The sequence below is a fragment of the Calypte anna genome, chromosome 2, assembly GCF_003957555.1.
Source record: "Calypte anna isolate BGI_N300 chromosome 2, bCalAnn1_v1.p, whole genome shotgun sequence".
Taxonomy (NCBI): domain Eukaryota; kingdom Metazoa; phylum Chordata; class Aves; order Apodiformes; family Trochilidae; genus Calypte; species Calypte anna.
In genome coordinates, this window is record NC_044245.1 from 24,996,386 (window position 1) to 25,010,567 (window position 14,182).

Genomic DNA, 14,182 nt, shown 5'->3' on the forward strand with positions numbered 1-14,182 from the left:
CATTGTGCAGAACTAACAAACACAAAGCAGTGCCTGCAGTGAGGTCCATGCAAAGATAAGCAGGATAAATGTGCAACAGTTCACAATTTCTTGTAAAGCTCCCACAAGCCAATCAGAGCCTGTCATTATTATTTATTTCTCAAGGACTACGTATTATAGGCAATGTTGGCATTTCCCAATGAGCCCATGCTAGCTATAGTAAAGCTGGGAGAGAGTGTTGCTTCAGGGCTTGCTTCTAGATAGCCTGCTGCAGAGTTTACTCATCTCCATATGCCAGCCTTCCTAAAATCCCACATCCTTTTAATTTGTTGTATCCTGTCAGAAATTAAATCTTCCTAGGATTTGAAGTAGGCATTGTCTTTGTTTCATACTTAGTGTGTTAAATATGAATCATAGAATCATAGAATCATAGAATTGGCTGGGTTGGAAGGGACCTCAGAGATCATCGAATCCAACCCTTGAACCACCGTTGCGGTTGCTAGACTATGGCACTGAGTGCCACATCCAGTCTCTTTTTAAATATCTCCAGGGATGGAAGACCTGACTTCATTGTGTTAACACCATGTCCTGTGCACATTGCAGTCAAATTCTGCCATTTCTTGGAATTTTGCTTTGAGCATGAAATTATCTTTGTCATGTTCTACAATGAATGGCAAAATTCACATAAAGCAGATGAGTTCCCCTGAAGGCTGCATATGGTGCTGCAGGTTGTGAAATCACAAACTTATTGCAGAGTTCTATTCACTGTATGGCCACAGGCAAATTGTTTTATGCAAGTAATGTTTTAATGTGTTTTAATATCACTAATAGTAATGTGGATATTTTTTTTCATTTTTAATTTTCATTTATCAGGACATTCTGAGAAAAAATATCCACACTGGAACCATTGAGGAAAATCTTGAGACACACACAAAAAAAATGTTGCTGTGTTCTTGAGTGTCTAACACCCAAATAATACATTTGTTAGACAAGATCTTTCAGAGAATGTTTTTTTCCACCATCATTCATATGAAGTACTACTGTAAAACTGATGATTGATACTATATCATTATATTTTTCTTTGCCTTTTGGAAAGGATTAAGTATAAATTATGAAAAAAAATCAAATGCAGAGGTGGGTTTGAGTTCTTTATATAGTTCTTTAAATGGCATTCCTTGATTGTGGAAGGGTTTCAGCACAAGCAAAGGATTTCACTTGATTCAGCCTTTGTTGTGGTGATCAGTTCAGTCTCTGAACCAGTCCCTGGCACTCAGGTTTTTTTCTAGCTGCTTTCTTTCTGTGTGAGTGTGACTTTTCTATTGTTAATTTGTTTATAAAGATAAAACCAGTGGATTTTCAAATTCAGCATGGAATATCACTGGGGAACTACTACCTCCAGATGGCTTACAAAAGACTAATGAAGGTCTTGTTTCATTTTGCTTTTGTTTCTGTTTGGAAAAGATTTTGTGTCAAATTTGAGATGAATTTGGAGAAGTCTTCAAGTGGAAAAGAGGGTCTCACTTAGAAAAGGGTGAAAACCATTGAACTATAGTGGCAGTAGTCATTAAGCACTAAATTCTTACTGTTGTATTTCCTGTTGTTCTGAAATATTATGGTGGAGTTTGTTTGTTTTTTTGTCTGGTCTAATTTATAAATTCTGGGGTTACAGCTGAAGAAAAAATAGCCTTTTTTATATGCAGTATTTGCACGGTAGCTTAATTACATTTGGAACAGTTTCTGCTTAACAAGAAAATAACTGGAATTTTTTTAATGCTGTAAAATTAAGACAGGGGAATATGCTACAGATGAAGAGGATGATGACATGGGACCTGTCCTTCCAGGAGGTGACATGGCTATTGAGGTGTTTGATCTCCCTGAAAATGATGACATGTTCTCTCCCAGTGATGTGGACACCAGCAAGCTTGCTCACAAATTCAAAGAGGTAAGTAAAAGATGAGAAAATATTCATTAAATACTTTAAAGGAATTAGGTTTCTTAGTTACCTCACTGGTCAGTGCTTGTTTTTTCTCTTGAATACGGAGAGTTGATTTCTAGCTGTTTGTATGATCAGTATTATTGAATGACTCAAAAGTTCTGCTTAAAATAAATGAAACTGTTCTTTAGAATTGTTTAAACATCAGCTTTCGGGTGACTGTTGCATTGATGGAAGGTAGTAATTTAAGTTTTCAGCACAGAATTTACTCTAAGCTCTTAGTTTTCTTTTCATTTTTTGACCAGGAAGACAAAGTGCAAGTATATAGAAGGATGATGCACTGGGGAAGCAGGCACTTTCCAGCTGGTGTTTTACCAAACCTCTGCAACTGTAGAGTCCATGTAGCATCATCCACTGGTACTAACTGAGGCTTGAATCAGTGATACAGGTTGTCCTCATTCAGTTCATGTAACTTAAGTACTGAGAAACATTTTTTTTTATTTTAGATTGTGCATTGGATGGAGTTTATTTCTGAACTTTACTGAATTCTACTGCAAATAAAGACATGAAACAATTGGATTTATCTAATCCCACAGTCATGGGCTGAGTGACAACAACAGAGAACATTTTTCTTTTTAAATGCATTCAATATAGGAGGGGAGAAGTAGCCAGAACCTCATAGGAGATTTGAGCCTCAGAGCCCTTCTGGGCCCAGAATGGAATTTTAAAATAGAAAGTCTCACTTTTTTTTCTTCTTCTCCTGTCCTCTTCCCTCCCCTTCCTTCCACTCAAACAAAATATTTTAGGTTTTATAAATATGTATTGTTATTACTCTTTAGTGAGAGTAATGTATGAAAAGTAATCAGTCACTGAGTAAGCTGTCTTTCCCTTTTCTGTTGATACTTTTCAGCCTTTGGAAGCCTACTATTACTCACCAGTGTTCCTTAAAAGTTTTTCATTTGCTTAAATGTTAATTTCCTTACACCGTATTTTGAGCTGCAGGCTCTTCTGCAAATCAGCATAATTTTCTAATTTCTAATATTTTCTAACAATTCAAAGTGGTGCCAGTGTACCAAGGCTGTGCAACACACAGATGCAGTGATGGGCAAGACTCTGACCTTAGAATAAATTACCTGTAAAACTCTGCCTGGGTACAGTTCCAATCAGCTTGGGCTATTGCCATCCTTAAGCACGTCCAAGCTGCTTTTAAGCTGTTTGCTGTCCTGTCTGATTAAATGGCCTCAAAACACTGGGTAGAGCAGATCAAGTGAAGGGACTATGAGATCCTCCAGTTTAAGTGTAGGTTAGAGCCTGAGAAGAAAGCATTCAGTGCTCCTGCCTAAGAATGGAGACTTTTTCACTAACCCACACAGTTACCACTGCTAGGAGCTTGCCACTTGGGTTTCACTGATTGTGCTTAACAGTACACAGCTGCATTTTGTTGGCTGCTTCTGAGTGAGTACATGTATTTTTCTTGGTATTTGCCCTGAATTCTTTTAACACTAGAGGACTTGTTCACGATCACACTGCACAAGCCCACACAGTGTTTTCTGGAATTATATTTAAAGAATAACTGTTCTTTCTTGTACTTACTGCAGAGATTAATGAAAGTATTAGACAAGTGGGTTGGGCATAATCTTTAAGCATAATAGTCTGACCTAATTAGTTGAATTCAGTCTTTGCAATGAAAAAATGTGCTCAAATACTTTGAGAGCAGTCTTACTTGAAATGCTGTGCTTTTGGAATGGAAGTCAGATGAGAAATGGGCATTTCTGGATGAATCACTGTACTGCTGCAAGTCTTATTTTCCTGCCTGTAAAAAAAGGAAAACTGGGACTGATTTTCCTTAACTGCTTTGAGAGAAAGAGAAGCTTTAGCTGTGATGATTGAAGAGAGACAGGACCTGTAGGGAGATGGAGCATCTTATGTAAGGATTAGGTGTTATATTTCACATCTTAATTAAATACATGAAAACTGAATTATTGTTGTTATTATATGCAGTGAGTATAATTATTATATTCAAACATCTATACAGATTGTTAGATTCCATTGGGTGCTTTCTTTCCCTCTGTACTCTGGATATGTAACATTTAGTAGTTTTTCATACCAATCTACCTTTTGCTGTCTTAGATTAATTCAAGCTATATTATCTATATTGGGTTTTTTTTTATTTTTATATTATTTATTTTTTAATATAGTTTTGGAGAAAATAATCAGCTTTTCAAGACATCTTTGCAAAGGAAATGTGCCAAAATTACTCCAAATACATTCTCTTAAAATGAAGCCTTCAGGGTTTTATATTGACTTAGAAGTCATAAAAATGCAAAACAGTATCTGCCAAGAATTTGTCTGGCATTATATGAGACATGGAGTAAGGTATTTCCATCCCCTATTAGAAAATTTGCTTTAAAATTTTTAACTGTGGAGGCCAGATTTGCTTGCCAAACAGTTGACCTTGCCTGTTGTTTTATCTAACCCATAAATTTGTTAGTATTTCCATCAATCCTGCAAGCATAATTAGTTCTGTCAAAAAAATAAGAAAAAAAAGACAAAAGTAGATGTCCAGCTACACATTTGCCTGTTCAGCAGGAAAGTGTCTTTTTTCTTCTGCCTTAATGGGATCTGCTGTACCATGCACTGATTCAATGATCTGACTGGGTGCTCAGTATTCTTTTTTTTTTTTAACTTAATAAGAGAACATAAAAATAACTGTTAAAACCATCTGTACCTGAGCAGATTGTCGTTTATGCAACAATTTGGAGTGGTTTTGTATGTAATTATAAGCTGTTTGAGTGCTAATTACCTGTTTATGGGGTTTTTAGAAGATATGGGAATGCAGGTAAGCAGGTAGCCTAAGGCTTTGAGTTCTGGACTGGTGATTTCATTAACTCTGCAAAGGGCACTGTGCTCATCTGTCCTTCTCCTGATTTTATCTCAGTCCAAAACAATGACATAGCAGAACTAGGAAAAGGCCTGGGCACTTCATAAACAGGGTAACATTCTGAGAGGTTTCTTTTGTGATTTTTCACTACTAACAGATGGAATGAAAAGAAAAAAAGTTCTCAGTCTCTGAAATTTGCAGATCAAAGGTTGGATTGAGTGAGCTTAAAAATTCGAAGTAACCTCTTGCAAATGCTAAAGTATCTCCTTAGTTTGGCCTACTATGTATAACTGGAAACATATATATATACATGTATATATATATATATATAGGCTTCTGACTACTGGTTGCTTCTCCAGGACTGCAAGTGTCCTGTTCCCAGCTCCATTGGGACCATTATCCCAACTTTCATGTGTCATCTGCTCAGGACCTCTGTGTGACTGGCAGATTAGATGGGTGCTTGGAGGAGGTTTGGTCTGAACCAATGCATGTTCCACCATCTAGTGCATCTGATGTGCCTCCGCTCCACACTTTGCATGTTTCTGCAAACTGTTCTACTCAGTGATCTGTTTCATTTGAAATGAGATCTTAATATACTTTAATTGAGATCTTGACGATTGGTTACACTTTTCAGTACCGTGTCAAAAAGTGAACATAAGTAACATGATCCTGAGGACGAGAAGTGCTTACAGTGACCAAGAAATGAGCCAAGATTGTGAAACTGTTCCTCAGGTGGTTGCATCAGTGTCTCCTATATTCCTTCCAGCCTAAATTCAGTATTTCTCCACCAGAAAGAACCAGGTTTCTTCACTAGCTCAGTTAAGGCTGATTTGCTAACCTTATGTGCCTTTCCTTATGCCACAAGAAGTGCATTCAAGAGGTCCCATGAAAGGGATCTTCAAAAGTAGTTCAGATTTTCTCAAAGGACTTGTACCAATCAGCTCTGTGATGACTCCATTTGGAAAATTACTCTTCTTCTTTGGAATAGCTTCTCATTTAAATTATTTGTACCTTTTTTTTTTCTTTTTTTTTTTTTTTTCCTGGTGGCCTGGTATTCACGGGTGTAGCCTTTGCTTCACCAGAGATGATCATTTCTGGTTCAATACAACTCCCTTGCGTACTCCATTAGCTCGACATAAACTATTCCTGAAGGCTCCTGTTAGTCTCATAAGCCAATAACCCATGTAAAACATGCTATTCCCTAACTGTTCCTGGTATTCATAAATAATGGACAAAGGCTTTGTTTTTACTGCAGTGCCAGCTCAGGCTGTAATTCAGATTTTGCTCTTGCCCTCATTAACCCAACACACACAGGTCACGGATTTGGATTAAACAGTGCTTTAGATGTAAGGTTTTGGGACCTGTCAGGGGTTTGTACATGCTGCCTGCTTTAAATGATGAAGAGGCAGGGATTCAGATGCAGATCAGTATTGAGTGTGTGGGCACAATCGTTTCCATTTGGAATAGGGTTATGTGTTGAAGCTATGGTCTGATTCATACTCCGGAGTGCTTTTGGAGCCTGCAAAAAGTAGATGTTTGGGGTGAAGTTAAAGATGTTTCAGGACATTGCCACTGAAAGAGCTACTGAGTGTAGTGAGCTAGTGAAGGGTCTGGAGAACAAGCCCTGTGAGGAGAGGCTGAGGCAATTGGGAATGTTTAGTTTGAAGAGAAATCTGAGATGAAACCTTACTGCTCTCTACAGCTACCTGAAAGGAGGTTGGAGAGAGGTGTGTGCTGGGCCCTTCTCTCAAGTGAATAATGACAGGATCAGAGGAAATGGCCTGAAGTTGCACCAGGGGAGGTTTGGAATAGGTCTGAGGAAGAATTTCTTTGCTGAGAGAGTAGTAAGGCATTGGAAGGGGCTGCCCAGGGTGGTGGTGGAGTCATCATCTCTGGAAGTACTTAAAAACTGTGTAAATGAGGCACTTTGGGACATGCTGTGGTGGGTGATACAGATACTGATACATATATTTTACTCGGGGTGGATGTTGACAGTTGGATGTGGTCATCTTCCAACTGCAGCAATTCTGTGATTCTAAGATCACTCCAAAGGATCAGACTAAAGTAGGTTATTGCAAAAGAAGTCCCCCCAAGGAAGTGTGCAGGTGGATGCCAGGTCTCCTTGTGATCATTTTGTGTGCTTGAATGCTGCTTCCTGGGTTTTTATGGTTTCCTGTGTCACTGCTTTTTGCTTGAGATCAGCTAACTGGAGCAGCGTAGCTCCAGCTAATAGTGGGGAAGGATAGCATCAGTTTACCTCTTTTATTGCATTACATAAATGTGTGGAATCTTCCCTCAAGGTTTTCCTGACTTCTGGGGTTGTTGAATCACTTCTTTCCATATTTGTTTTTTTGTAACGTGACTGCTTTAATCAATGCAGTGGGACTTTCTGACAGCACTGGGATGTATTTCACATTCATATTAGAGGAAAGCAAAGCCCAGCAGGATAACAGGATAACATCTCTTTTCTTTCTTTTCTTTTCTTTTCTTTTCTTTTCTTTTCTTTTCTTTTCTTTCTTTTCTTTTCTTTTCTCTTCTTTTCTTTTCTCTTCTTTTCTCTTCTTTTCTCTTCTTTTCTTTCTTTCTTTTTTTTTTTTTTTTTTTTAAGCACAAGACAGTTGGTTTTCTAAACAGATTGGATGTTCTGATTTGAAATTATGAGTGGTTAGACAGCATCCTCCTATCTTTAATTAGGTTGCACAGACTGAGTCATTTTGCAAGCTAGACATTTTAATTTACAATCTACTGCACTGCAGCACTCTTCAAGGCCTTCTGCTATGTAATAAGGTATTCAACTTGCAGCATAGGCTTTAAAAATGCTGGAGAGTACTCTCTGTGACTTCACTTGTTTATTTTGTATTTTCCATTTTAGTTGCAAATCAAACATGCAGTTACCGAAGCTGAAATTCAGAAGCTGAAGACGAAGGTAAGAGCCAATGTCTGGTTTATAAATGCTGTTATTTTCCTCTTGTGCAAAATCAGATCTGAAGACATATATCTGTATGTGGGTGGAGAAGTCAACATCCTTATTAAAGACTGATTAAGAAGCACAGTGGCTCAGCTAAAGCTTGTCTTGGTGTATATTTTCTATTGAAAGGTAAAAGTAAAATCTTTAGGGGAACTGCCAACTTGTGTAGCTTCAGTTAAACAAGCATTTTAAGGGATATCAAAATGACTAACTGGAAGATTTTGGGGTTTACTATCCTAATGCATTTTCTCAGGTTTTAAAAATTCTGTTTTGACTGAATATTAAAATCTAAGTGAGTTTTTATTTACCAGTGATATCAAAGCATCTTGTTTATGTTAGTTGCTTCTTTTGATATTTTTTGTAAACTCATTTATTTAAGTGTATTTTTTTAAATTACTTTTTTATATACATAAGAGAAAAACCTGTTTCATATTGCTGCAGTTCCTTTTAAAAGATACTATCAAAAGGAAAAGGCTTACAGTTGTAACAGAAAACATTATCTGACCATTGGTTGCTATTTGTTAGATTGAATTTGCTATAGCAATAAAAAGAAATGGTATTTTTTGCACTAGGATAACATTTATAGAAGTAAAATCATAATTCATTTTCTGAGTAATATTAGGCTTTATATTGACATCCTTCTCATAGAGTTTGAGTACATTATAAAGGAAATAAAAAGAAGACAGAAAATTGTACTTCAGTAACAGACTAGATTATTATTTCTTTCTAGCAACTACTTGCACTCACTATGTATTTTGCATATTGTTTATCAAATCTGCATAGATTACTGTTAAAAAAGATCAGAGTGCATCTATTTTCTGTATGAACAATTTGCAGATTCGTTCAGAAAGTCAGAAATCTTTTTTCTCTGCTTCCCAGTCCCAATCTAGGAATTTGGAACTGCACAGTCAATCCCTTGGGATTGTGGTGAGCCCCATTGACTTCATGGCAATGATGTGTGGGTGTAAACATTCATCTGTGCAAATCCATTTGCAGGATTAAGGTTAATGTGCCTTTTTGTGTTGAAGTTCTTTACCTAGTGTTTTGAATTGAGCCCAAGAAAATGTGGCTGGTGTAGGAATACTGCTAATAAAACTGCAAGCAAGTTATGTTCTTTCTGTGTGCGTCATCTCTGATGCTAGCAGAACTGCCTACAGCAAATTAAGCATTCTTGATGAGTAAACAGGGGTGTTAAGGCATTTTTTTTTGTTTTCCATAAATTCTGGGAGCTAAAATATTCAAGCTGCTGAATGAACCCTACCCTTACCTAGCACCAAACGTTCAGACCTAGAATTAGCTTTGGCTAGGAACTAAGAAAACCTAACACAAAAAAACCAAACCAAACCAAAACAAAAAACCTCACAAAAAAACTAGCAAAGGAGCTAAGGTTTATTATAAACTCTGCAGTAAAATTTGAATTTCTATAAGGTCACTTGGAAAGAGTCATTGGACTTGGTCGTCGGTGCCAAATAGTGGAGCAGTTCTCAGTGAAACTGCACTGCTCATAGAGTTAACCAATGCTCGTGTCTTTGACAGAATTAGCACCCGAAATCTTCAACAGTGAGGGTGGATTTTTCTTTTCATGTTAGCTAATTACAGCTTGGTAAGCAAGTTTAAAGAAAACAAGAGTAAAATATTTGTAACAGGTTCTTTTCTTTTTGTAGTAGTTTTGGTGTAGTTTCAGTGTTCAGTGAAAAACTCTGCTTAAATGAAAAAAAGGCTTTGGATTATGACCTGATGTTACATCTGAATTATCCTCTGTCCTCTTTTGTTTGGCTTTCTAGATTAAGCAATAGTGTGTCACGAAAGCAGACATTGTAAAAATTCAATAGAATTTATTATTTGGGTAAAAAAGCAGATAGGTTGGATGCAATTGGGTTTTTTCCTATTATTTTGTAAATTGTTCTTAAATCAAATATAGAACATGGAAATCAGATTCCCCCTAAAACAGGAGATTTCTCACTTTATAAACATGTGTGAATTCTTTCTAACACCTGAGCCAGATGCACAGAGCAAAATGCATCCCCAGTGTTTACTGATGGCTGCAGTTTGCCGGAATACGCTGATACTGACCTTTTTAAAGCATGCCAGTATATCCCAGGTATGATAGAGGCTGCACTGGCTGCACAGAGAGATGCTTCTACATCATTTTATGAGGAAGAATAATGCACTTATCAGCCTGTGTTCTTTGTCTTTGAATGCTCTTTTCACTGCTAGCCTATTAAGTTTTATAGCTATTAATTTCACTGTTTATGTGCTTGAATTCATCCTACACGATTGGGCTGCGCTTTGCACGTTTTTACTGACTGGCATCTCTGCTCTTGTTCAGCTGCAGGCTGCTGAGAATGAGAAGGTGAGGTGGGAATTGGAGAAGACCCAACTCCAGCAGAACATTGAGGAGAATAAGGAAAGGATGATGAAATTAGAGAGTTATTGGATTGAGGCACAAACCCTGTGTCACACGGTGAATGAGCACCTCAAGGAGACGCAAAGCCAGTATCAGGCTCTGGAGAAGAAATATAACAAGGCAAAGAAATTAATCAAGGATTTTCAGCAAAAGTAAGCAGCTACACCAGGCTCAGCAAATGACTTAGTGGCCAGATAGGAAACATAAATGTGATATATTTTGAAAGATGAAACCCACTATTAAACACCTGTAAGGTAAACACTATTTTTTTCCCTTTTTGTTGTGTGAAAACATGGGATCTTAATTATGGAATAATTTTATTAGTATTCAAGTATTAGTTTAGTATTGTTGAAAAATAATACTATAAATATATAAAGACTTAGTATGTAGTATTCCAGGTTGGAATGTTTCAGGATTACTAGGCAACTCAGTGTGATTACAAACAACCTAGACTAATCATACAGCATTTGATTAGCAAGGTTTGCAGCAGTTTATATTGATACTGTGTCAGTTGGATTCACTCCTGCTGTGTAGTAATGTAACATCAAAAAGAAAATTGTTTTGTTACATTTTACATTTTTTTTTCTTCTTGTAGATGCCAAGAATGTTTGACCTGAGTTGAGCTAACTGATGATTACCTGGGCCCCTTTTTTTCATGTGGTCCCCTCTCCCTGATGGCTAGCAAGGATAAAAATATCTTACATTTCTATAATAGCTTGTGTTCCCCCAGATTTAGTTTTCTTGCACCAACTTTTTGAAGTATACTCATTAAAAGAAGAAAACTCAAAAATATACAGCAGTGTGAAATGACATCTGGGAGTGCAGAAGTCAATATCCTGTCCCGTTAAAGAGTTTCAGATAGCCAAAGTGTCATTACCCATCTTGGAATTCTCAGACAGTTCCAGAACTAGCTGGTACCCTGTGTGCTTTCTGTCACACACATCTTGGATTTCAAAAATAAAAAGAAATAGGGAAAATAGCTAGAATAAACTTGGGCAGCCTTTCTGTTGTTATTCTACTTTATATTAGTACAAGACCTAGTCAGTTGTTTTTAAGTTTCAGACTCCTAGAGTCACCTAACAGATTTCCTTGTAGTTTACAAGAAAATTGGATTTGCACGTGGCAACTTTGTGTGAAGGCATGCACAGAAATCAGGCACTGATTTTTTTCCCACTTTCTACAACAAAAGACATCATAAACTCAGCTACCATTGTTTTAAATGTAAATATAGATTATGAATTTTTTTTTTCAGGTAAATTCCTCTTGCCATTCACAGACCATATTTACTCAGACTCAGTAGTTGCTTAGGTTTTTATCCTTATTGCATTATCATACTTCTTACTAGGTTAGTAATAAAATACTTGTTATAGACCAATTTTTCTGATGCATAGGTTTAGATATATCAGAACATTTTATTTTCTGTTTGAATCTGATAGCTTTGATGACAGCAAATACATCAATTTTTTTTTTTTTCCTAAGAGAACTTGACTTCATCAAACGCCAGGAAGCTGAACGGAAGAAAATAGAAGATTTGGAGAAAGCACACCTCGCAGAGGTCCAAGGCTTACAAGCTCGTGTGAGTAGCATTTACTCTCATATTTGAAGAATGAGACTACTCTATCTAATATTCTGAAAAAAAACACATTATTTAACAGATGTGTGTGTTTATGAGTAACACTGTGTTGTATTTCTTTCAGATACGAGACTTAGAAGCAGAAGTTTTCAGGCTTATGAAGCAAAACGGGAGCCAGGTTAACAATAACAACAACATTTTTGAAAGGCAGACATCTTTTGGAGAAGTTTCTAGAGGAGATCCAGTGGAAAATCTAGATACTAAGCAAATGTCCTGCTTGGATGGCTTAAGTCAAGGTTTGTTTGAACCAAACCGAAACTTTGGTTAATATGTAGGCAAGTAACACAGTTACCATTTAGGATTTTAACTAAGTATGTGTACAAAAAGAGTTAATCCTGTTGAAATGGTATCTGGGTGATCTGCAGACCTTGAGGAACTGATGTCCACTAATATTCACAGAACTATTTCTTTCTAGCAAGTGCTTATTATTTTGAAATCTCTGAAGTTCAGAAGAGCAGTTGGGATGATGAGTATTTTTACCATAGAAACTAAGTAAGTGTTACAAAATAATTAATACTGACAGTCCTGTCATCAGAAACCCTTTTGGTAGTTTGCATTGGGAGAGGACAGTGTTATCTTTTCCTGACTCACAAATTCAAATTTACTCTTCCTGTTATAGCAATGTCAACACATACACATGGCTGAAGAGCTGAAATCCAAGAATTTCTACTCATTTAAAAAAAAAACCAAAACAAGCCCACATTATTTGTATAATTATTCCTAAAAATTAAAAAACTTTTTACAAAACATTAAAACTCTACTCATCAGTACGTTCAGATGATACTTTTTGATTGGTACTTTTGCATTAAATTTTTCATTTTTCCAAGAGCTGCCACTGTTTTACTTCAAGAACATTTCCCTGGAGAAATGTTACCAGTGTTCAGTACTCGTAGGAGTTAGAATAGACAATCTGTGAATTTAACCTCCCAAGTTTAAGCACCTGAATATGAACACAGTTTATTTGCTAGGAAAAATAGTCAACCAGAATTGATTTTTTGAAAGCAGAGAAAGCACAGTTAGACCTTAGAATCCAGGGTGGATTTTTTCTTTTAACATGAGGGGGAAAAAAAGCTCTTTAAAAAAAAAAAAAGAATTAGATCCCTAAAAAAGCTGCAAGCACTCTCTGACTTCCATATACTTTCCCTGTAAATTCATCTTAAAGTATAGAAATCTGTCTCAGACAGTAATGTTGTGGTACTTTTCTCTCTAGAGAAGGATCCTATGTTTGTATCACTCATGTGTAAACCTTTTAAGAAGAGGACTTGTCATTGTCTAGGGTACTTATCACTAGTGGTACTTATCACTTAGTGTGTTTACTCATCACCCCATGGATATTTGCAGAGGAGCTCTAAAGGGTGAGGGAGATGTCCATGATGTCTGTGAAGTGTGAGCAAAGTTTCTGCAGGTGCAGTGGGTTGTGCACGATGCCTCTGTGACGTTTATGAAAGTGCTTTTGTCTCTTTTCTGTATTCTGTTTGGCAAATATAACACACTCTTCTTCTTTAGCCTCAGCATTAGGTTTGTGGTGTGGGACTGTGTGTACATCACCACATCCCACGATTTTTTTTCTGAAGTTTGCAGGACTGTCTTCCCTCTAAAATCAGGTTGTGTAAAAGTACGTTTTAATTAAAATTATGTTAACCATGCTTTTTGCTTCAGTGTGATCTGAGATGTTTATTGCACCGTAGTGTGGCAGTAGATTTGGGCGTATCTAATGGATGCCCCTAGACAGTGGCATACACAGGAGCAGAGCTGTCCCTGGCCCTGCAGGTGCTCTGTCCATGTCTAGCATCACATGAGACTGTACGACTCCTCAGGCTGTAACATAACCTCCCACTGAGTGTGAGGGGCTGCCAGTAGCATCAGTGGAAGTTAGAAAGAGAAAATCAAAACCAGCAGGCCCCCAGAGTCCCTCTTTTGCTTAGCTAGGGAATACTAGAAGCTTGAGGATTTTCTTTTACAAATCTATGTCTTACTCTGAGAGTCAAAAAAAATAGATAAAGTACATTGTAGCTTTCTGGTTTAGTGGTCATGAGCTGTTTCTGCACAAACTATTTACTGGAGGGAGTCAGTGGTTTGAAATCTAAGCAGTTCAGTGCTGATGCTGAATTTGGCAGTATCTGTTCATCTTTGTCCAAATGCCTATTCCAGACACTTTGATGGCTGCTTTACTTCCTTGGTGTGTTGGGATGCCCAGGGATGCATCAGTTCACAGGAAATTTTGAAATCTTCCAGCCTGTATAATGGAAAAACAGTGGGAGGACAGGTGAACTCTTTCCTGCTCCACAGTGGTTCTGAAATAATTCAGATGGAAGCCTGTTGGAGTCAAGTGGTTCAGTGCCTGCAGAAAGAAAGTCTAATTACATCGTCTCTGAGAGCAA

General features: G+C 37.1%; 1 protein-coding gene across 1 annotated transcript in view; it reads left to right on the forward strand.

Annotated features, from left to right (window-relative positions):
* Window positions 1-14,182, forward strand: part of PPP1R9A (protein phosphatase 1 regulatory subunit 9A) — a 134,874-nt gene that overhangs the window by 96,678 nt on the left and 24,014 nt on the right. The window contains exons 7-11 of the mRNA XM_030444153.1: window positions 1,766-1,921; window positions 7,666-7,719; window positions 10,091-10,320; window positions 11,648-11,744; window positions 11,866-12,037. Of these exons, the coding sequence (XP_030300013.1) occupies window positions 1,766-1,921; window positions 7,666-7,719; window positions 10,091-10,320; window positions 11,648-11,744; window positions 11,866-12,037 (709 nt within the window). The remainder of the gene's footprint in view (window positions 1-1,765; window positions 1,922-7,665; window positions 7,720-10,090; window positions 10,321-11,647; window positions 11,745-11,865; window positions 12,038-14,182) is intronic.